This window comes from Phaethon aethereus (assembly GCF_964289735.1).
Source record: "Phaethon aethereus genome assembly, chromosome: 2".
Taxonomy (NCBI): Eukaryota; Metazoa; Chordata; class Aves; order Phaethontiformes; family Phaethontidae; genus Phaethon; species Phaethon aethereus.
The window spans coordinates 94,452,278-94,477,146 of record NC_138582.1 but is presented as its reverse complement, the minus strand read 5'-3'; the positions used below and the strand labels follow the sequence as shown (position 1 = coordinate 94,477,146).

The 24,869-nt window shown below is 44.5% G+C and overlaps 1 protein-coding gene across 1 annotated transcript; it reads left to right on the top strand.

Annotated features, from left to right (window-relative positions):
- The first annotated feature begins 21,613 nt into the window (after nt 1–21,613).
- On the top strand, nt 21,614–24,608 carry FOXQ1 (forkhead box Q1). Its single transcript, XM_081996897.1, has one exon. It carries the CDS (start codon nt 21,899–21,901, stop codon nt 23,144–23,146), a length of 1,248 nt encoding a protein of 415 aa, XP_081853023.1. The 5' UTR covers nt 21,614–21,898; the 3' UTR covers nt 23,147–24,608.
- The last annotated feature ends 261 nt before the right edge of the window (nt 24,609–24,869 follow it).

Genomic DNA, 24,869 nt, shown 5'->3' with positions numbered 1-24,869 from the left:
TTTAGGTTGAGCCTATGCTTACTAATGCACCCCCAGGGCTCCAGTTCTGCCTGTGGCTTTGGTTCCTCTATAAGCTTTGCACCTCTATTACTGGGCACTTTAAAAACCCGTGTCTTAGGTGGAGTCTTCACAGCATTTTTCAGGTACAGAAAAAGTTTAAAGTCTCTAGGAATTATTATCCTTTGCAAGGTGGATGCCTTTGGACATCATCAAAGAAGCTCAAGAGGCAACAAATGGCTAAACCACGACAAGAGATTTACAGAATGGCTCTGCTCCATAGATTTGAGTAGTAGAACACAACAGCATAGTTTACAAGCATGAAGATGAGGGGGAAAAAGAACCTTTTTCATAACAGGAAAATCTGCTTGGTCTTAGGTGGCCTTCCTGTGTCAGAATGGATACCAAAAAGTTTTTTCTCTTCAAGAGAACTGTGCCATGAAACCAAAAGAATCTCCCCTGTTTATCAAGCAGCAAAAAATAACCAATGACTTCAAATACTTCTTTAATCTCTACCATCCCTACAGAAGACTTTTCTTTTTACATATTTCAGCTGGTTTATTGCATAAATATCATGTTAACAGTCATTCTTCAGTGTGTAGGTGGGATCGCCAGTAGGCAGAGACAGTGATAAATGAGTCTCCAGGTGTTGCTGCTCTTTTTAGAAAATCCTTTAACAAGCAGTTATGAAGATTGAGGTCATTTTGAAAACTTATAAGCGTTACAGTAAGTTGCTTCACAGACTTTTTTTTTTTTTTTAAAGAGGTGCTGTCAAAGTTGGTGATCCCAAAGTGGGTTGTATCTTTCTCCTTAGCTCTGTTTACAAAACCTAGATAATTATTTATATGCATTTAGTTTTGAGGATGCATTGAAGAGGTCAGGGCTGAGGATTATTGGAGCAATGTTTTCCTTAATTTCTTTTCTGGCTGCAAGAAAGCAAATCTTGCAGTCCTGAACTCTACAGCAACCGTTTTGCGCACTTGATGACAGCAAGCAGATGATGATCGGTTTCGTTAAGGTAATTATTGCAAACATCAAGAAGCCAGGAGAGAGGCTGCACAGCTCAAGAGATAAGAGTCTAAAGCCTTTCACCTTTAGACTGTAGATCCTACCAACAACCAGGCTGAACAGGTTCATTCAAGTATCCAACCTACACGAAAGCATCCTCACCACCATCAGCATCCATCAAGCCTAGTAGTAACCGGTTCGCTGGTTGACAAGGCTCCACAGGGAACGACTAAGCCCGATCACCATGCAAGGAGAAGCAGTGGGTTCTGTCAGTCCCAATGCAGGCACCGCTGCTGAACCGAAGCTCTTCTCACTGCGGTGGTTCTGCAGAGAGAAGTTTGCTGGCACCTTTCCTGCCTATCAAATGGATGCAAACTATTCTGAGAAGCACACCAAAGGAAAAGGAGGAAAAACAATATTTCAAAGCTTGTTTAAAGCACCGTGCCACTGTCCTTATCAACATCATCCCTTGGCACAGGGAAAGGCACTGAGAGCGGGTAATTCCAGGCAACCACCACCCAAAATACCATTCTGAATTCTGAATGCTCCTGTGCCAGCAGTTGGAACTGGGTAGCCGAGGAGAGGTGTTTCACAGTCAGGATCAGCACTGAAGCCCTCAGCTCTCACGATGGAATAAACACCATATTGAGGGAGCAGAGCTGTGGAAAACCGTTTGGCATTTCATAACCAAGTCCCCCACCTTCACACTTAAGTAATATTTTATCGTCTAGCATCATGCCTTGGCACAGAATTCCACAGGCTGAGGCTCTTTTGTAATTCTTGTGCTCTACAATGTTTTTTATTCCCCCCTCCAAAGACACCTCTGTCCAAAGGTGGAACACAAACAAACTCCATTCTGAGTCATAAAAACATAACACATGCGTAAGTGCATGCAATAATCTTGGTATAATTTGCCCCTTAGTCATTGTCTAGTCCTATTATGTAAATCTGAAACATGCATTTTTGAAAATAAAGGGCTTCAGTAAAATAATTACTGTTGTAATCCTGGAACCACACCCAATAAACAGTTTAGCAATCAACTGGCTCCATATATTTGAAAGCTATAAACAGATTAGTATGAAATTAAAGCAGTAAGGGCCAAAATCTCAACTGCTGGTGTAAATTAGTACAGTTTGACTAAATCAAATTAGCAGTTTGATTGACTTCAATTAAGCTACACTAATTTACAGTAGGCTGTCATCTTTTCTTTCTCTATGTGTGTGCATCTCAGAGCATGTGTATGTGTATGCGATTTTCTTCAGTATTCTAGGGAGATAGTGATCTTTAGCACAATAATCTCATTTCTCTCCCTGCATATGTAGATTCATGAAACCAAAGTATGGCTTCAGGCGCTGTGGGGAGAGGAACTGAAGGACTACCAGAAAAGAAAGAACCAATGACTCCAATCCAATAATTTCAATAAACTCCTATTCATTTTCTTAATAAGAAATTTGCTTGACTACAGAAGACAGCCTGAGACTGCCCTTAGCAAGCTTCATTTCAAGCAAACCTAGAAATTATTATCCATTTACAGCTTCTGCACAATTTGAAATAATAGCCAATTTTTTTAAAACTAATTTTGCTAACTTCACAGTTTTCCAGGACAGGAGCTCCACCTCACTTTTTATGCATCTCCCTACATTTCATGATGTGGCTTTGGTCTCATAGTAGAAATAAACCATATTTCAATGGCTTTTAATGGCATAGAATTAGCCATTAGAAAGATCAGACAACCGGGACCTCCTTTTCATTTGGAAAAGGAGGCATCTACCTGCACTTTCACTCTAAGCCTTAAGACACCTGTGAATCCTTACCCTTATCCTCAGTTTGCCCCAGCCTGGCAAGGCTTGTGCCCTAGCCATGTACCGAAGCCATGCTTTCCCCTTGGATCATCCGTAGTCCATCACATTGCCGGATTAAAAATAGTCTCTCCACTACAATTGCTTTCTCATGTGCTGTCTGGACTAATCTTATCACAGGAGCAGCAACACCAGGGGGAAGGGGAACTGTGGAAAAAAGGTTGTGGACTGAAACATACATTGTATCTGGGTGACAGGAGGCAGAGTCTCCTCTAGGAGCCCTTTAAGCAAAAAGCAAGAGTATTGCAAATGGAGAAAACACATACGGAGGAAAAACAAACCCCACATGGCTAAAAAAAGGAGAATGAAAGAGTGAGGAAATGGAACCTTGATCTAATTTATTCCCAAGCCATTCGGAAGAATTACTTACATGGATATAAGTTTCTTTACATTCTCTCCTTATGTCTGGAGGAATTTTGGTATTGGGTGGACCTAAAAGGGTGATGGCAGACCTCCCCTCCAGGGCTTAGGATAAGGAGAACAGGGATGGAAACGGTAGAGCAGCCACTAAAACTGCCAGCACGGCCAGACCATAGCTGCCACTCTTCCCCCCGGCACAGAGGAAAACATCTGCCGTCCCGGATTTCCACTGCGCAATCCCCTCCTGAACACCAACCCAGCAGCAGGAACATCGCAGCCAGAAGTCCAGGGAGACGGGGAAAGCCGCTGCTCTGGAGAGCCAGGAGCGGTCCTGCTGAGGGCATCCAGGCCTCCCTCTGCTCCCATGCCGGAGGCCATGGAGATCCTGGATCCAATTCAGATTTCATTTTTTGGAAGGTGTTAAGTACCATACCTCTGGTTAGCTACAAAATTTACACAGTCGGAAAGAAACAACCCCTCCTGTGCTCAAAGGTGGCTGAAAAGAGAGACTGAGTGCAACAGCTGCCATTCGTTATTGCATTAGTATCTACCACACATTGCTGGGTCTAAAGCCTGAAAACACGTGCCACCAACACGCCAGCAGGTAGGAGTCTGGTTCGGCAGCCTTCATCTCTCCGGCTCATTTCACCTCTTCGCTCTGCTGTAAGCACACTGGTGTGACCGCAGTGCCCCAATAACTTCTGACACCTTGAAGCATGTGGAGGAACACGTCTCTCCCTCACCATTTTTTCTTTGCAGACATAAGCCTAAGGAGGGGTCTACCTTACAATGTCTGCCATTTCATGAGTCCTGTTGAGTAATAAGTAACAAACAGGAAAAACTTTATTTGTGAGAATAGTGTAGGGCTTTGACCCAGAGAGAAGATTGTTCTGTATGTTCTTGTTACTGTGATATTTCTCAAATAACACGATATTCCCGGCTGGGAAGGCAGGCAAAAGAAGCACGTATTTAGCAGCGTGTGGTAGGACAGTGAGGAAAATGCTGTTTGTGCTGCTTTCCCACATCTAAGTTCATCTTTCAAAGCTTGGGGAATACTGCACTATTGACTTACAGGATCAAGCAAAACATTAACTTTAAAAGAAATAAGAAATGAAACCCTGATTATTCATTCATATATTTTGATAAAAGCCTGTTTTCCATACGCTCTTTCACTTGTTTTATGCTATCTGTCACAAATCCCAACAAATTTAAGGGTAGGAACATTTGCAGAAACGGATAGCTCTTATGCAGAGCATCGTAAATGCTCAAGGAACGAAAACTCTGAATACACATGACAACAGGTTCTTGAATCTGTGAAGGGTTATTTCCATCTTTCAAAGTACACAGCTGAACCACAAGACTGCACATAACTGGTCAAACTTTGACTAGGTATGCCACATTTAGTTGACACTACAAAGCTGCCTGCCACTTCATTGATAAAGGATTTCTCGGATCCTTCAGCATTACACTTGAGGCTAAGACTTCTTTTCTTTCTCTCCCTTTTTTCTTCTCCACAGAACTTCAGGTTTTAAAAAGCAATGTAAAAATCACATTGCTGAGTCTTGGAGTTTTCAGACAAGTCTCTGTTGAGCTTTTGCTATCTGAGCTTTAACTCCCACATACCACTGAAGTGTAGTGCTAGGTTTTAAGTCATGTGGATGCCTGAATAGACTGAGAAATATATATGTCTGAAATGTCAAAATACCTGGGTACTCCTTCCAAAAATCAGACAGGTGATGCTTACCTCAGAACTTCTGAAAACCTCATAATTGGATTATCAATATTTTCAAGCTCTTACATAACTCTTCTAAAAAACAGAGCACACAATTCACTGAGCAACTGAGCAAACCCCATCATTTCTGAGCGCTTCTGTCTGTGCCCTACAGCAGCACTACGGGTGCTGACTGCCAGGGCAGATGCGCTTTTCAACAACTGATCTCAAAGTGCACTATGCTAGCTAGGTAATGTTAGGAAGCTGGCCTTTTCAGGGTAATGCAATTAGACAGCAAGGGGACCCTCTGAAGCTGCTAGAATGATTTCCATTGGCTTCAGTGAACGCTGAATCAGGTCTAACAAGTTAATAGACTTGTTAGACCTTGAAACGATAGGCGCCTTTGAAATACCTATAAATAAAGATACACAGAGACTTAACTTGCCCATCTGTGTCTCGGTTTCCTCATCTCTGAAATATGGATAACAACAGCTATTTACCCATCTCTACAGAAGGCCTGATATTTAAAGCAATTGGTACGATGACTAATTAGCTAATATTTGAACAGGAATTTGAAAATTTAAAGCACTACATGACTGCTAAGTACTATTACTAAATTAAGCCAACTGTCACTAATGGCACACAGTCTGATCTTTGCTGCTTGTTGACACAAGACCAATTACAAATAATGAGTTCCATAGAGTCTAGAATATGTCATACATGGAGAAATTAATGAAAATTAAGAGAAATAAAATGGTACATCATCATTCAATATTAAATTTATTTATTGGATTTCAGATTTTAATCAGCAATGCCTACAACAATTTCCCTTTCTATATGCACTGTATAGATAAATAAACTTTTGTTTGAAATAAGGTCTGGGTTAGCCTTGTGTCATTAGACTATCCTCTGATACTGTTAACTCCTGTGTCATGAGCCCTGTTCATCAGTTCATGAAGCTCCAGTTAGGTTTGCTGCTCTTCCGACTCCAGCTGGGAGGTTATTACAGAATCTCATTTTTAGTAACCTCCTAATTACAAACCTAACCCATTAATGACCAGTCTATTTCCATTTGGCTTTTTCCAGACTGCACCAGAAGCTCACAGTTATTCTGTAGTCAATTAGCATATCCAAATCTTTCTCCACCTTGTTCTTTCCCACTTCATGCTGTATTGGCTTGTAGGGACCCACAATTTCCATTAAAGGCAGAGCCCTCAGCTATTAAACTTCTAGTTTGTTTCCATCATTCCTGCCCTCACACTCCCTGTATGGGAAGAACTGGACATTATCTCCATATTGACAATGCCTCCTCATCTTGTGTCAACAGAGAATTTCATCAGTTGGTTCCAACCTTCTACACCCAAGGCATTAATGAAAATGTTAAGTAAGATCAGTCCCAAGCTGGTCTGTGAGGATTTCCACTAATAACCTTCTACTAAACTGTCAGAACCTATGCTATCTCCGTGGTCCCTGCCCACCTTCCTACCAGTTTCCTCAGTTTAAGAAGAAAGGTGTAATCTGTGTTTGCTATCCCAGTGTTTCACTCCTGCCCAAGCAGTTTAGTAGATGAAATCTGAACATTTAAAAGTTAGCCTACTTTTTTTTTTTAGACTAGTTTTTCAGATTCTAGACTCATACAAAACAAGTACAGTACTCTATTCTCAGCCTCAGAAATGTAGAGGTAAGTATAGGTCTCCACACAAATTCATCCAAATAATTACCTTCAATGTTTTCAGAAATGGTGGGGAATTATTCCTTCTCAGCTGTCTAAACAATTACTGGTATTTATTGGTTCTATTTTGACAGAACTGGTTTAACACATTCCTAAAAAAATACACAACTTACTCTTTTTGATCATCGCAAGAGTGTCATCAGCCTACCACAAATATTGTAATAAATAACTCGACACCACAAAGAAACACGATCTTCTAAACATTGAATCAATGTATTTGCTAAGGAGGTGTGTATCAAGTCAAGTCATCTCAACACATAACTGAACCTCCAGTGGGAAGTGAACAAACAAACAAGAAAACAGAACACCTTACCTTTGAAACGCCAGCTACTACAGCTCCATAGGCCCAGGTTTTCTCTAGCACATACACCCTGCAAGACAGCTGATGGAGTCACAGAGCTTTTCTAGCAAATGGCCTGGTCTACAGCTCTCAGCAAGGGTGTTTGCTGGTCACACAGTGAAGTGATCAGGGACCCTGCAACTCTTCCCACCAAGCCAGGAACAACCAGGCACTTCCTCCTCTCCTTTTCCTTCTTGTTTGCAAGGCCACACACAACCCCTTTCTCTCTCTCTGGGAAGTTGGATCATTTTGTGAAGGCAACTGGTCATTCAGCCCCAGACCCTCCGTAACATCCACAGCACACAGGTTCCTCAGTCCTTTGTCTCAGGGGAACTCGGGTAAAACTGTTCTCTTAGGGGAAATTCCCTCCCTGCTAATAAAAATCTCCTCCCTCAAGAAAAAGAATGTCCCCCCTACACATTTTGCCTGGAGGCAAAAAATCAGCATCCTATTTCCCTAAGCCTTATCCCTTCCTTCCCAGAAAAAACATTCAATCGGCCAAATGGCTCTTGCTGCCCCTCCACTGGAAAGAGGGAAGGTAACAACTAGAGGAGAAAGCATGGAAAGAAAAGCATGACTGGCGAAAAAGAAGTGGTAGCGCTGACCTCCTGGCTCGAGGGCAGCGTGGAAAGGAAGGCAGCTCAGAGTGGGAGGGAAGTGGCAGAGAAAAAAGATAGTATGCATATGTGCGGACACGCATGCAGATACAGGTTTACCGAGGACTACCGAGGAGGCGTCAGCCTCCCTGTCGGCACCAGTTTGTGTAGCACGCATTCCTGCATCTTCTGGTATGGCCACAGCAGCATGGCTCAGCTGCCCCCCACCCTGCTTAGGAAAGGGCTTCGCCCACCCCAAACAAATGCGTCAGCATCTACATGTTCATATGTGAAGGGGCCGGTATTATAGGAGAACATTCTATTACATGTGCTATTTTCAGTTAACACGAAACACTATTTATAAGCTTACGTGAGGAAGATGATCTGATCTCGCATTTGTTCCACATCTGCAGTTCCTAGAGACCCATGCATGCAGACTCTCAAGCTGTAAGCCCAATTTCTGAGCAAATAAGAAAAGTAATTAGAAAAACTTTGTATTCTTTGCACTTACAAGGGCAGATGCCCTTACACCAGATACTGCTCTTTCAGCAGAACTTTGTGGGTGGAGATTTCATATCAACATGTCTGCCAATTCCTGCCAGAGTTTCACCTAAGCCACAACATACAGAGTCAACATCAATTAGCATTAATTATTATTTATAAGAAGCAATGTTATCTGCATTGCTATCATTCACACTTATTTTTGTGTCTTACATAGGGCTCATATGCGTGGTACCTCACTGCCCAAAGAGACAGAACAAGGTCCCATGGAATCTGCAGACTAACACACAATATTGCCATCCTTAAACCATTTTTAATAGATCATTGTAGAAGTTAGGAGATCCCCTTTTCTGTGCTCCCATGAACTTTCCTTCTACTTTCTGTTTATAGTCAGGCCAAGATTTCTCTTCTTTTTTTCCCCCCACAACCAGGAAGGAATAAAAAAAATAATCCTGCCTGTAGATAATAGAATTGTTTTCTTTCCAACCAGAAAGACAGAAAAAACCAACAACCAACAATCACAACCCCCCAAACCATTTGGAACCATCAAAACACAGCGTTTCCAGTACAAAACTCTCAAGTAAGCCTTCTGCGCTTTACAAGAATGGATTGGTTTCATATAGAAAAAGAAAATATGCTGAGTACATTTATTCCTCTATCCATTTTGTTGGCAAAAGCAGAACCTTTCTGAGCCACCTCTTTATTCTGGCTCAAATCTTGTCTCCAAACCCAGAATCCTATTCTATGAAATGAGTTTTGTGTTGGCCAATAGGACTGATTTTGTTTAGTGCCCATAAAACTGAGAAAACTTGCAAATATTACAAAATTCAATTCAAAACAGTTAATTAGTCCAGATCACCATTATTACTAGTATTGACTTTATTAGTATTGTTGATAATAAGTGCTCATAAATAATTATTTGCATACATTAAATTCAGCTGGAAGAACTTGTGAGCATTAGCAAATCCTATAATGAGCATGGTGCATATTCTCTTTCTAATGAATTCTGCCTCCCTTCCAGTTTAAATAATATTTTTTACCTCTTTGTTTCTTGCTTATTTTGTTGCTTGATGCAATAGACAATAGCACAGGCACCAAGATTAGTGCAGTGAATCCAATTTAGAAAGTCACTTTTGCATAGGCCAAGGTTAATGAAACTGCTTGAGTACGTTGAAGTGAATTCACTTAGTCAATCCAGGCTTGCTGGAGAAACTATTAATAATCAGCTGGAACTGCTGAGTCAAAATTATGAATGAGATGGAAACACTGAGCACATTTTATGTGCTCCCATTGCTTGTATCCTATTTGGGACTGTTGCAATCACAAATTATGCATAGCTCTGAAATACTACATACTTTGACCAATATATATTGCAACATTTTGCTGGGGAGTCACAACATGTTGTGTCATACTGCATACACCTTTCAGTGAGAAGTATGAACTAAATAGAGTAGGAAAACATTGGGTTACCATTTGCTATTAAAAGTCAAATTCCACCTGAAAACATTTGTGAATTGATTTCTATCGATATGTACATTTTATTTGCTTTGCTAAGAGATCAGGCTAGTCTTACTTCAATTGTCATATATAAGAAAAACAATTCTAAAACTACGTATTGTTGTCATATTTATCTTTTTCTCCATTATTCACATATGCATTAGATCAATTTATTCCATAAATTATCTAATCAAAAAAGAGAAAACATGTAATTTTTCTTTTACAACTAGCAAGCATGAGCATCACAGGCATTATAAAGAGCTTCTTTTTTAGCCAAAATAAGTCATGATTAATTTGTATAATAGTGCACCTGAGAACACTGTTCACAGGTCACGGGCAACAAATACATATAAATTATTTGCAGAAATAAAGCATTATGCTGTTTTCACTCTGGTTTCCAACGCTGAAATGTCATGCTCTTGGTTAGCATTCTTCACGTGAAGAGACAGGAGATGTGTTTCCAGGATAATAAAAGCATTCTGTATGGAAAATAGTTTGATCTTTATTGTATCTATAACCAGTAATTACCATGCTATTATATTTATACCAACAGTCAAGCAACTCACTGGCATAAACAGACACACCTCTTTTGGCAATAGAGTTGCCATCACATATGCTGGCAGTTATCTTCATCCAAAAAGTACAGAGTTAAATACAAAGGATGTATAAATTATTGTCCAGATCTTTAGCTAGTTCATCACACAACACTCCACTGAAGTTAATATATCCATACCATCAGATAACACGTCCCATTATTCACAACCTAATTAAATTGTACATGGAAAGTTAACAGAAAGAGGTAACCCACCAATGCATTGCAAACAATGCAGAAGCCAGTGTGGCAAGCTTAAGCTAGCTCTATTAAGCAACATATCACTAACGGTGGAAAGAACACTTTTGGAAAGCTCTCAGTGTCAATAAAGACATCCTTTTTACTATCGATTAAGCAAGGCAACCATCAGGGCACATAAAAACACATATTAACTCACCTTTTCCTGGAGCAAGCACTGATGTTCTAGCATTTCATGGAAAGATGTTACAAAACAATCTAATGTGAAATGTCCTTCTGCATGAGTCATATCAAAAAGAATAATAAGTGAGTGACAGCCAGGCAGATGAAGGGAATAACTGCAATGATTAACGTGGAACACGGCGTGCAGCTTTCAAGCAGCAGATGAATTTTGAGGGGCAATCCCTCTCACCTTACACAATGGTTCAGCCTAGTCCACTATATTCAATTGTATCTTAACACCAGGATGAAGTTCAATTAGTGAAAAAAGTAGGTTTTCTTTTTACAACTGATTATCTTATAAACACCATTAAGCAGAGTATCTTAATCATCTGAAAACTAAAGGTACCACCATTGTGGATGCTTCCTAAAAAGCAATATGCAGCTGGGAATTCACCTATAAATACTTTTAGAATGTATTACTCTGTAATACATCCCAGGTGATCATCTGGGAAGCCTTAGGCTTCCTTTCAGCTAAGAAATGGGCACTGCAAGGTGCAAATCGCTTCATACACTACAGGCACCTGCTTTGGGAGAAGATGGTGACAATTCCCTGGTGTGACATTACATGCAGGCATTTACAATTTCAGGCAGCAGCTCTGAGAACTCACTATCTGCAAAGCAGAATCTACGTATTTAGAAACTGTTATAGGTACAAATTTTCAGTTCAATCTCACTCTTATGTCTTCAGTTTGTTGTTTTTTTATTCTTGGGTTTTATTTTCTTCTTGCCTATGAATTTCTCTACCTTCTCCTCTATTCAAAATAAAGCCACTCTCCTTAGTGCTATAACTTTCCAAACGTTTAATACCCTAGCCAAAAGTTTTCTTCTGACAAACTGAAATGGTGTTTATAAAAAGAAAAAAATTACTCAAGCTGTCATCAGATCTTACCTCTGGAAGGGAAAACTCACAATACACTGAGAAAGAGTTTCCCCACAATGTTCTTGGGCAAAACTCTTCAGCATCACTGGAACAGAAACCCAGCCAACACACTCCCAAAAGTACACTGCTGAGGCTAATAACAGCATTACTGTTTTCTGTAAAGAACAGATGAGAACAATAACACCTTATCAAAGCTTCAAGATGTGAAATGAACACAAATATTCATATAAATTACATCTTCCACTTGCAAACTAAAAGGAGCCAGGACATGGACTCAAGAGCTGGCGTGTGATTATCCACACTGTTTAACTAGCAAGAAGCTCCCTGACATGGGCTTTCCCCTGTCACCTAGTACCTTCTCAGGCAACACAGAGGCATGGTTCAGCAGATAGCATGGACAAAGGACCGTTCCCTCTAGGCAGTACAGATGAGGCCACTTCTTTGGAAGGAAGAGAATTTAGCCATGTGGACACAAGCCCTCAGAGGCAAAGACTGTGTGCTGTCCTGTTTTATTTACTAGTGCTAAGGTAGCCATAAAGACCGGATGGGACGTTGTGGGCATCTTTAGATATAAGATCAAGATTGTATCTGCAAGACTCACCATACTAAGACCATGATGTTTCAAATGCTAATGAATACATTCATGCACAAGAGTCATTTTCTCAAATTAATTAGGATTACTCCTATGTATAAAAGTATGCCAGCGTAGGTGTTTGCAGAAGAGGTTTTGGAATGTCAGTCATCATATACCCATCAGTTAAAGTACACTCATAAATGCTTTTGCTTGGAAGATTGTATTAACCTTAATATAAAATACATGTTTTCTGGGTCTGATGACTCAGGAAGAACTTGCAAGTCTATACCTCAACCCATTAATCTTATATAAATAAACTTTCCCCTTGTGAAAGGGAGTCCCATAACATTAATAAATAGAGATCTTTCTCAACCATAATCAGATTCTGTAAGAATCATTTAGAAACATTTAGATTAATTATTTGTTGCGAATTATTCACTTAGCTCTGTCTCTTCAATCAAGAAGCATGGCTCTATTTCTTTCGGCAACATGAGCTAGTATAATAGAGTACAGAGTTTCCACATTTAACTCTTATATCCAACACCATTTAATTAAAGTCTCAACTGTGAATAGTCACGAGTCTGGCCAAAGTTTTGACAGTTTGAATTCAGGCCCACTGGAGTCAAAGCCCCACCTATTCGGTTTGCCTCTGCCACTTGACTCCACCTAACTTCATGAAGGGGACAACATTTAAAGATAGTGCACTTAAAGGCCGAAGTGGGGGTAAAAGGGTACAGGGTGTACTACTTCAAAATAAACTCTGTCCAGGTCACCAAGATTCACTTACAGAGAGTTGACAGGTATTTAAAGTAGCATGGTAGGAGGGCATTTTCCCCACAACACTTTGATAACTCTTAAAAGTTTTAATATGTGTTGGGCTTTGCTAAGTTTCTTGGCATTGACTCCATCTCAACGGGAGAACATAAAAATGGACTGTCTTCCAAACCCCTATGGTGTAAATAAACCAACTTATAAATAAGGACTCTTGTAAGCGACGAGTAAATATCTCCATAGTCTGAACTATCAATGTCAAGTGCCAGGACTTATGCTTCTCTGAAATGAATACCGAAGTCTGCAAATTTTTGAAATATTATTCCACCTTCTTGAAAATCTCTCTGTGCATCAGTCATGCTCTGTTTCTGTTTCAGAATCTCCTATTCTTCACAGTTGCTGGAGATTTTCATTGGGGGGGGGGGGGAAGGAAATATTTTGTACAGAAATTGCAATTAGAAAGAGGTATCAAACCAATGCATAGCAGTCCCTTTCCAGAATGACATACTGATGTTCAACCTTCACTTTTGCATTTTTTTGTATTTCTTATTCAATAAAAAAAGAAACCCACAAAAAACTCCTCAACCACCCCTAGCCATGAAAGACAGAAAAAATATACTCCAAGAGAGAAAATGCAGATGAAAGATGATTGCTTCCAAATGCACCATGGGAAACGAAAACCCAGAGAACTCCCTAGCCTGAGGAAAGCTGTAGAGGTGAGCAGTCCAAAAAACTCCACCAGCAGAAGCAGCCAAATCGGAGATCTTTGGGCAGCCTGGAAATTTTCTACAGTCTGAGTGGAACTGCTCTGCAATGTGCTCACGGTTGGAGCCATCTACTCCAACTTACTCCACATCTCCGTCTCTTCATCCCGGCTTTGCTCCAGTCCCCTTTTCCTTTTCCTCTGCTACCTTTACCCTGCTTGCTCCCCTTCCCCATAGGCTTCCCTTTGATTTCTTTTAACAGTAAATATAAAAAGGTTCTGAAATGTCATTTCCATTATGAAAAAATGTCAAAACCCCCCAATGTTTTTAAAAGAGTAAATGATCCATGTAAAAAGAAATCCAAACAAGCAGCTGTGTGTCACAGCAGCAACTACGAGCCCCAGAGGAGTCAAGATACTGTTTGTACTAAATTCCCTGTGTGCATGCATACCTACTCCCTCCTCACGGTCCTGACTGACTTACAGGTAAGCAACCTTTGCATTAAAGCAGATTCAGAGATGTTTAGTAAGACCTAGTCTTAACCAAACAAATCAGGACTACTGACAGATTTACAGGGGAGAAGGCACTGGGCGTGACACACCAGAAAATCACTAACAGACATTAAACTGGCTCAAGTCTGAGGACTATGTTTTACTTACCAGTCTTGGGCTAACACCCAGGACTTCTCTTTCCTTGCAAAGGTATGATGTCAGGCACATGGCAGTTCTGAGATTCTGTATAAGCCAGCATTGCCAGAGGCTCTGTGCAGGTGTGGTTAACAGTTATTTAATGATTCTTCACAATTGCATGTATCTGTCTGAACATAAATACAGTCTGATCGTAATCTTTCTTTTCACACCATGAATTTGCCCTGGTGTTTCCACCCTTGCAGGTTCTCAAATGCCCGATCATAGTTATTACAGACCTGAGATTCACTGGATCATTGCAAACCATTCACGAGCACTTTGCTGTCCTGTTGGCTTAGCAAGGTGAAGAGACTGAAGGCAGTATATTTAATATAAATGCTGAAGGTCTTCACTTAAATTCTGTAAGTTTGGCTCCCTGGTGACTCAGAGGACTCTCCTCCCTTCCCCACGTTTACACACTGATGACAAGTACTGTTAAGTTTCTAAAAGCAAAATTATCAAAAAAACAGAACACTGGCAATTCCTGGGAAAAGTTCTCACATCTTTCTCCTTTCCCCAGCAGTTGCATGAGCCTTTATTCACCATAAATACTAGTACTGTTCAATTAGTTAAAATAATTTTGAGTGATGGTTCGACTGTTTCTTTTCCAAAAGGTAATAGTTTTCCTAATTAGTCACTTGCTTTGATAAGGCACTGACTTTTACTCTAATCTAAATTAACGAGACTTTATCTACGTGCATCATTTAAACACACCCTACTTGCAAATCTGGTATGACTAAAAACCAAGACAAGTGTTTGGTTTCATTTTACATTTGCTTCAAAGTGCCCCACTTGGAGGTTAATTATTAATCTACTCAGGTATATGTAAAGGTTCAGGGAAACAACGGGGTTAGTAGGTAGAGCAGTAGTTGAGGAATTAGGAAACCCATGTCCTATTCTCAGCTTAGATCATGTAAGTTTGGCCAAGACATTTAAAACTTGTGAACCTTTACTTACAGAACAGAAATAGCAACACCCTCTGCACAAAGCACTTTGACATCTTTAGGGAAGAAACTTCACGTGTGTGAGGCAACAGTACGTTTGTTTGCACCTTCAGGAGACTGAAACTCAGCTAATCCCTTAAGAACTCACCTAGGAACTGGAGATCAGATACGCAACGCATGCAACTCAACAAAACTAATGATTTTGTCAGATCTGCAGCAGCTGAAGAACCAGCTCCTCAATCTTTTATTGCTTTTCTCTGCCATCTGAAAAGTGGTGAAAAAAACACCTGATCTCTGGAACATGGTTTGGAGGTTATAAAGCCACCCCGTCCCCCATCACCCTGAGGTACTGTAATAGATGTACCCGCAGCGTAACTATGCTGCCTGTCCCAGGAGTAAGCAGCACAGACCAGATTTTCAAAGATACCAATGCTGTTCTGGAGCTGTCCAGGGGGTAGGAGGATTAGATCAAATGGCTCCAGAGATGACAGCTCAGATCTTGAAGCAAGGAAGGAAAATGGAAAACAGCAAAGGGAGGACAGAATATGCATGAGAGAGACGTAATTTTGGGGCATTACTGCCGAATCCTGCCTACCACAGGAAGGCCTGGCCATCGGCCATGAATAGCTCCATTATAATGCAGTTGACTTGGTCTTGGGGAAAAAAAAAAATCAAGACATTTTTACACCATTATTTATTTACAGATTTGGCTAATGCTTATATAAATCATGGGATTCTACCCAGAAATAGCTTTTTGAAAACAAAGAAACAAACAAAAAAAAACCCAAAAAACCCAACCCAGAAGTAAGAATGTTGAATACTTACTGCTGTTCAACTGGAATATTATTGGCAAGGCGATTCATTTGTTAATCTGAAGTGCTATAAATAGTACTTTAACTTAGTTGAATGGAAACATATCCTTCATATCTCTAGTCACTTGTTTACCCATGTTTTTGAGTTGGTTTAGGTGTATTCCAGGAAGGCCTAGCAAAGTTCAATGACTCTCCATCACACATTCAAAGCCCTCCAGCTCTCAGTTAGTTTTGCTGGACTTCTCTTACCGTGTTGTTCACTCTGCTCCATCAATGCATGGACTTAAAGGCAATAAGAGGCTATTGTAACAACTCAGCCGGTGTTTCCTCATATCATGGGCCAGTGATAGCAAGCCTCTGGCATCAATACCAAGTTTGGCACCAACAGATATTTGGCCTGGCACCAGCAATAACAAGCTATGATGGTTTCTTTTTAAGTTTTTTTGGCACCAGTAGCAAGAAACATTCGCTATTCCTGGCAGAGAGCCACAGAATTTCACCAAATGGCTTCTGCATCATAACTTCATAACAAACATAACACAACATAGCTTCTAATTGCAGTGGAGCCTGTGTCTTAGCAAGCAATTCCATCCCAACTATCACACCCAGACTTATCAATACCCGTGCTGCCTTCCAATACCACTTTCATTTTACTGTAAGAATGATCTCCTGCAGAGATCCACACACCCCGAAGTCCACCACCATTTGGATTTTCTCATTCTTGGTGCAGTTATATGAAACCAGGTAATCAGCTATGGGAAAAGCCTATGGGGACAGTTACTAAATTAAGTCATCACAAAATATGTTGTAAATACTGTGCTGACTTAACCTTACTCCTTACCCTGCACTCTTTTATGTCATGTACCTTCTCAGACTGCAGACCTGCAATATGTTCCAGAGAGGTTCATCTCATGCCGGTGTGGAGACCTGCTCAAGCCCCTGAGGCTTAACACAGCTCTAGTAAAAAGAGATAATTAGCTATAAAATATCTGAGTCTCAGGACAGCGCAATCTCCATTTTGACAGCTCCTTGCTAAATGGTGCAACACTTCTGACGGGGCCTCGTGGTGGATACCTCAGTGGACACAGCGCAGGACAAGGACTCCAGAGAGCTCAGTGCTACAGGCAGGGTTGCAAGCAACTTGGCAAATGATTTTCAGCAGGATTCCCCTTCACTCCCCTTTGCCTGTAAAATGGGAGAGCTCTGAGATCTCTGGGTGGAAAGGACAACGTAGGAAGCAGGAATTACTGCTCTGGTACTAAGTACTAGTAACAACAGCAATAACAGAGGGGATGTCCTCTTCATGGGAGAAAATCTGTCCCTGCCCATTCTGTCACAATTGGGTACACAGGAGAAAAGAAATTTGCTTAGATGTTGACTTTTTTATGGGATGTGAAATGGGCACGGGGAGGAAGTGATACCAAGCTCTCAGCATGGGAAAATTTCATTCTGAGCAACAGCTCCCAAGAAAATAAAGACTGTGTGAAACAAAGTTGAAATGGAAGTCCCCATTGTAAATTCAGCTCTTAGTACCCACCAGAGACACAAGAAAACCTCTGCCCACAGGGAATGACTGTCCTTGTGAAAAAGTGCAAACTCATACAGTTCCCAGTGTGGGAATTCACGCATATATACATTCTGCTTCAGTGATCCAACTCTTCCTCTCGTGGTCTAAATGAATTTCCATTAACCTCTCTTTCTAACAGCTCAGTCTCTAGCTGGATTTCCTTCAACTATAAAAATACACATAGCGCAATTAGCCAACCTTCACAGACTCTGTAGCTCATTTATGCATGCTAGGCATGCCTCCTGCTGTGAGCAGCCCATCCAAAGAGAACTCTTTGAACTGGTCTATTGTTGCTCGCGTAGCGTATTGCATTGTCCAGTTTCATCATCCCTGGCAAGGCAGCGCACTCCTGCAGCTTGCTACAGGAGGAGAAGAGATGATGAAGCACTTTGACCAGCTGGTGTGCCGGACATCTCAGATATACAAATAAGCTTGCTTACCACTAACTATAGGACCTTCCCAGTCACCACTGAGAGACTTTTATTAACCAGTTGTGCTTATATGATCTTATGTGGAAGCCCTCTCTAATCGAGTTAGCAGTCTGGCAGGGCAGAAGGCAGAAAAGTTGGTAAGAAAGGATTGGGTGAGGGAAAAAAAGATTTTAAAAAAATTTAAAAGCAAGACAATAGCATGACAAACCTTTGCATGATGCTTGCTGAAGTGTAAAATCAAATCATGGTTTAAAATGCCATGGAGACAACACAACTGGATCAACCAAAAATATACCCACAACCACCAGACAGTGTAGAATTTTGCTACACTTAGCATGGAGTATTTTTAGAATTCATAGCTTGAGCAAACTGCAAAGGACTATACTGCCCTACCTCCAAACACCCATTGGCACATTCTTACTATTTCTGAATTAAATGAGTGGAATACTACAGAAAATGGGAAGCAAAGTTGAGCATGTGATTTTCAAGCAACCATTTCTCCCCTTTGTCTTTGACTAGGTACTGTTTTGGGTAGGAAAAGAGAGGGTCATACATCAAAAAAAGTCCTGCTCTACTGCTCTAAAGGGGAAGAGACATTTCATTTTAGAACAAAGAATTAAATTTTTTTTTTTACATTGCTTCACTAGAGTTTTTTGGAGGTTTTTCTTGGGGTGATGGGGGTGGAGTGTTTGGCTTTGCTATATTACAGCACATCAAAGCGCTTTTGATGTGAAGTTTACTTAACAGAATCAGTTTTTCCGATGATTGTGTTAATCTTTATAAACCTGAAGGCGATACTGAGCCTTTTAAAAAACTATAGCAGGAAAAGACTTGAGGTTACATATACTCTCAGTGGTGAGAGATGGGAGTAGTCGGACTATTTTACCACTTCTTACAACTTCGCTCGTTGTGTCATGGGCAGCAACAGCGATGGGCTCGACGCTGCTCTCGCTTGGGCCACGAAGTCTCTGTTTAAACCCTGCACAGTCCTTCACGTAAGCACCTTCGTGTGTTTCCTCAGGTAAGAGCCACCACAGATTTCAAGGGCCAGTTTACCACAGGCACTCGCTCAGAGGCAGTGAAGGGGCCTTGAGCCGCAACAAGAATCAGTGCTGACCTTAGAAAGGCTCCCTGTTCCCAGCTGTTAATAGCTATCTTTGTAATTGTATTATTTTGAGCACAAGCTTCTGTCCCCTCTTAAATCTTGCAAAACCAGCTTTGCCATCCACTCCTAGTCTTGAAGTAAGGCTGTGAAAAAGCTTCTGTTATGTCTGACGTGTTTACCTACAGCATTTGAATGACTTTTTAAGTTCTTTGAATAAAGATAAGAGACAATGTGTACATTTTCCACACAAATAGTGGAACAGTAATAAAATAAACATCAAAGGTAAGCTAGCAAATCATCACTACTTCACTGCTATTTACAACAAAAGCAGGAAGAGGAAAAAACCTACCCTCGCCATTGGCATCATCTTGGAAAACACAAGTTTTGGAAGGAATGATAGCTTTTTCCCATACCCTTAAACACAAACATTGGCACCTACAGCTAACATAACGCTTTACTGAAAGATCTCCGTTTACATTACATGGAGACAACAACAACAAGGAACCAAGAGAGGTCTCCCTCTTCTTATTTTTGTCTTTCTGAATTGCCAGCTTTTCTGAACTGGTACAGCTTTAGTGAGAACAGGAAGACATAAAACCTGTTATTATTAAAGTTAGCAAGAGTACAACCAAAATGACAAAAGATCTTCTCATTGTTCAGTATTTACTATTCAAGACCCACACAGACTGAAGAAATGTCAAAGCTTTGAAACATTTTGCAGGTGTGTGTGGGAACACATATATACTATTCAACAGAGATCGAGACAGAAAGCTGTTTGTTTCTTCTATTAGTCTTCTAAACCTGCCTTTTTTCATGTTCCCCTCCAACACTCCTTAAGAGCCAGACCACAACAGCATAGTCCTAACCAGAGTGACTCCACATTAAGTATTTATTCTAAAACAAGGTCTGATTTAGAAAGACTGCTTTTGGAAAACATGGAGCAATCCAACGTTTACTCCAGGACACCAAATTCAAAGTGTAGGTATGAGAAATAAAATATAAGCACCACGCTAGATTTCTGCTGATGTTTTTGTTTTGTTATTGTTTTGCAGACGCTAGCGCTACTGCCATATGAAGCCAAATGGCGTTTTGCAATTGACTTTGAACAGCAGGCAGGACAGGACTGCCATACAGCTCTCTTCAATTAAGTTGCTCTGTCCTGTATACTGTTGAAGGAGGCAAAACCTCTGAAGGAGGGTAAGACCCTGACAACTTAAACCTAAAAGCAAACACAAAAATCACGACAAATTTTTCTAGAAAGAAAAGCATCTAGGTAAAACTGCAGAAAACGTTTTGTTCCAGGTTTTACAGAAAACGTATAGATCCACAACCTGGGGAAAAAAAAAAAAGCCAAAGCGAAGTCACTTTTTAAAAAACACAATAAAAGATTTTATTGGAGAGCGACAGCTATAATAGAGAGATTACAAATGCACCATCCGGAAGAGATCAAGCAACACTACTATATGCACATGAACACCCTTAAAACCAAGACTAAGGTTTTGACTAACTCTCCCGTAGCAAAAGCCCACAGTATTGCCTACCTGTTCACATTTTACCCCTGCACCGGGCGTGGTTATGACAGAAGGAAAGAGGGCCCAGGACTGAAATGACTTTGGCAGGCTACATAAATCATTAGGAATTCACAACTGCGTAGCCGTGTATTATTTTCCGACAGGTTGTTGAGCTGTCACATTACAACTTGTTGCTATATACGGCGCTATTAAAATAAATCACTGCATGTAACAGGTTCTGCTCTGCCACCTATAAGTCATTCTGCATTTTACACCTGGGAGGCGGGCCCAGCTCTGCCAAGTCGCGCCGAACTGCGGCTTCATTCGAAATACCCGGGAAGGGGAGGGACCTGGCAGGAGAAAATACAAACAAGTTTCGTAAAATAACTTTCCAACAAGACCTCGCTGTCATCTCAGCTAATTACGGCTCTGATACGGCTTATTAACGCATACCCACCTTTGCTACCTTGCTTCTCCACCCACCACCCTTTCAGATCTTTGTCCTGGCTCCGCCTCTCGCCGGCGTTATAATGGGCTGGTCTGAAAGTGGTGGAGAGACACAGAACCACAGGGGAAGGGAGAGATAATGACAATAACCCTAATAACCCTAATAACCCGGCTGCTGCCCGCGCCGCCCCGAGGAGCCAGCCCGGCGTCCCGGCACTGACGGGGGCCGAGGCCGGAGAGAGAGGAGTAACCCCGGCGTCCCTCGAGAGCTTCTCCCCGCGCCACGGGAGCGCCGGACGGTAACATCGGCAGCGGCCCCGAGGAGGACCGGGCTCGGGGGGGGAACCTGCGGAGAGGAACCTGCTCCGGCAGCCGCCCGCTCGCACCGGCTCCGCGGGGGCCTCCTCGCCCCTCCGCGGCAACCCACTCCCCTCCGGCCCCATGAAAAAGCGAGAGTGAAGAGCGAGAAGGACAAAAAGCGGGGCGGCAAGACAGCGAGCGCCCCAGTGGGAGAGAAGGAGGTGGAAGCCGAAGGAAGCGCCCCGTCCCCCGCCTCGCCGCCCAGGGAGGCAGGGCATCGCTGCCTGTCCTCGGCGCCCGCCGGTGGCGAAAGGGCCAGCTCCCCGCCAGCGACCCCCTGGGCGTCCGGGTGAGGCGGGCGCGGAGCCCCGCTGCCCTGCTCGACCCTGCCCGCACTGCCCGCCGCCGCGGAGCTGTCCCAGCCGGCGCGGGGGCAGACTCCCCCCGGCTCGCCTCGCCGCCCCCCGCCGCCCTTCAGGCCGCGCTGAGGGGCGGGGGTCGCGCCCGCCCAGCCGAGCCGCGGGGCGCGGGGGGGGCCAGCGGCGCCGCCGCCATGAAGCTGGAGGTGTTCTCGCAGCACTACGAGGAGAAGCTGAGCGCCGGCAGCGACCAGGAAGGCAGCGGCTCCCTCTCCCCGGCGCCGGCTGAAAGCGAGCTGGGCTCGGACGGCGACTGCGCCGCCAACAGCCCGGGCGGCGGGGCCGGGCGGGCCGGGCATCCCCCGCCGCTGCCGCCGCCGCCCGCCCCGCAGCCGCCGCCGCCGCCGGCCGACAGCGCCAAGGGGAAGCCCTATACGCGGCGGCCGAAGCCGCCCTACTCCTACATCGCCCTGATCGCCATGGCCATCCGCGACTCGGCCGGCGGCCGCCTGACCCTGGCCGAGATCAACGACTACCTGATGAGCCGCTTCCCCTTCTTCCGCGGCGCCTATACAGGCTGGCGCAACTCGGTGCGCCACAACCTCTCCCTCAACGACTGCTTCGTCAAGGTGCTGCGCGACCCGGCGCGGCCCTGGGGCAAGGACAACTACTGGATGCTCAACCCCAGCAGCGAGTACACCTTCGCCGACGGCGTTTTCCGCCGCCGCCGCAAGCGCCTCAGCCGCGCCGCCCCGCCGCCCGCTCGCCCCGCCGCCGCCGCCACCGCCGCCCCACCGCCTCCGCCGCCGCAGGAGGCGGCCGGAGCGGGCGCCGCGTCCCCCGGCGGTTCCCCGCGGTGCTGCTGCGCCTCCTCGCCGTGCCACTGCGCGCCGGGCCCCGCCGCCAAGGAGACAGCGGCGGCGGCGGGCGGCGAGGCGGCGGCAGGCGGCGGCGGCGCCGCCAAGTTCTCCAGCTCCTTCGCCATCGAGAGCCTCCTCCGGCGGCCGGCGGGGCCCCGCGCCGCCCCGCAGCCGCCGCCGCCTCCGGCCCACCCCCGCCTCCTCTGGCCGGCGCCGCCCGCGCCCCCGCACCTGCTGCCCGGCCCCTACCCGCTGCTCCCTTACCCACCTGCCGCGCAGCCCCCGCCCGCCGCCGCTGCTCTCTACGGCGGCGGCCTCCTGCAGCTCTGCGCCTACGGGCTGGGAGAGCCGCCGCCGCCGCTGCTGCTGGGGGGCGGGCGGCCGGTGCTGGGCCGGGGCGAGGCGCCGCCGGCGGACCGGCCGCGGGCGCCGGTCTTCCCCGCCACCCTTCCTAAGGGCGGGCGGGGGCCGCCGCCCGGCTCCCCGCTCTACGGGACCCTCCGGCTGGCCGGGCCGCTGCAGCCAGCGGCGGGGGGTTCGGCCTCCTTCCAGCCCTACGCCGTGGAGACCCCCCTGGCTTAATGGAGCCCCCCTCCTCCCTTGCGAGGGGCCTGCCCGGGGAGGCGGGGAGGGGGAAAGGAGGAGGCTCTGGATCCCGCACTTTAACTCCAGAGGCGACCAAAGCCTCCAAGCGAAAGCCTCAGTGACTGTGCCTTAACAAAATGACAGTGGGTTTAACTTAAACCCAAAAAAAAAAAAAAAAAAATCAAAAAAACGAAGCAACTGTCGTTTTGGACGTAGCCATGAGCCTAAAGTGCTTCTTACTGTCCGTTGAGACTACTTGACTTCAGCCATGCCCTCGCCGCCTCCTTTCTGTCCCCCGTCTTGTCCCCGCATCTCCTGCCACCGAAGCCTTGCGCAGCGGAGCAGGGGGTGCCCCCGCGGTGGCGGCTGCCGGGGGTGCGCTGTGCGCTTGGGGGGCCGGGGGAGGCGGGGAGGGAGGCAGCCGGGGGTGCCTGCCGGGAGGAACAGGGAGAGAGAAAGGGAGGGGGCCGGGGGCTGCTGTGGAGCCGTAGGTCTGTCTGCAAAGCAATGCATCACTGTGCCAAAAGAAATCTTTTCTCCTGTCCGGCAACTAGCATTTCGTGGGAAGAGAAGACATTAAATTATTTATAAAAGTAGTGTTTTTAACACAAAGAGAGTGCAGCTTTTTTTAATTAATTATTGTTCTTGGGGGGCGGGGCGGGAGAGGGGAAAGAACTCAAGGAAATGTCAGGCGTTGTCTTCTGTACTGGTTGGCGTTGTACATTGAAGGCCAAGACCACTGTTACTGGAAAGAGAAGAGTAATTTTTTATCGTACTTTATTTTTGTGTATATAATATATGTGTGTGTGCATTTTATTGACGCGCGGCCACGATGTTTTTTTCTTTTTTTTTTTTTTCCTCCTCCTCTCCCCCGAATAAAAGCTGCCCCCTAAATAAAGTTGGTAATAAGGAGGAGAGTGTGATATCTGTGCTGGCGTGGAGGGAGCCTGCCGTGGGGTAGCCTTGGCCGAGGAGCGCTCGGGCTGCGGGGGCAGCCCTTTCCTCCCCATCCCTCCCGGCGGGTAGGCACCCGCCTTATTTTGACCACGGGAGGTGAGAGACGTTCTCTTCTTGGGCTGCCGCCAGGTTTGGAAGTCCTCTTCGATTCCTCGAGTCAAATCAGGTTTCTCCGCCGGTGCTCAGCCCTGCAGAAAGGGCTGGCGATTTGCAGGCAGGCAGATTTGCAGAGGTCAGCTTGCTGAAGTCCTGAGCGTCTGCCTGCCTTTGATATTTTTTATTATTTTTCTTCTTCTTTTTTCCCCGAAGGACAGCAGACGAAATGTAATCCTCTTGTCATCTGTCGGTCCAAAGAATACTCGCTTCAGGAAGGTCGTTGGCACGACCGGGCTCCAATTGCTTCTGGGGAAGGCAGCCCCGCTGGCATCTGCAGCGGGTTAAACTTCAGCAGGGTGAACGCTATTGAATATTCGCTGGTAATAAAAAGTTTACACACGTTGCCTTCTCCCCACGCGTGTTGTGTTAAGGCTGTTTCGTATTGTCCGAAGTAACGAGGAAAGCCTCAGAAAGACTGAGTCGGGAAAGGAAAGGCTGGGGTTTTAACTGCCCGTGGTACTGAATCACAATCTAGTGGCGTTCCCGACCTGGAAGAACTTTAAACAAACTCCGAAATGATAATTCGGGGCTTATTTGTTCGTTTGTTTGTTTTAATTTAGAAAAAGGTGAAAACAGGCGGGCTTTTCTCCCCCTCTAAGCCTCCTGT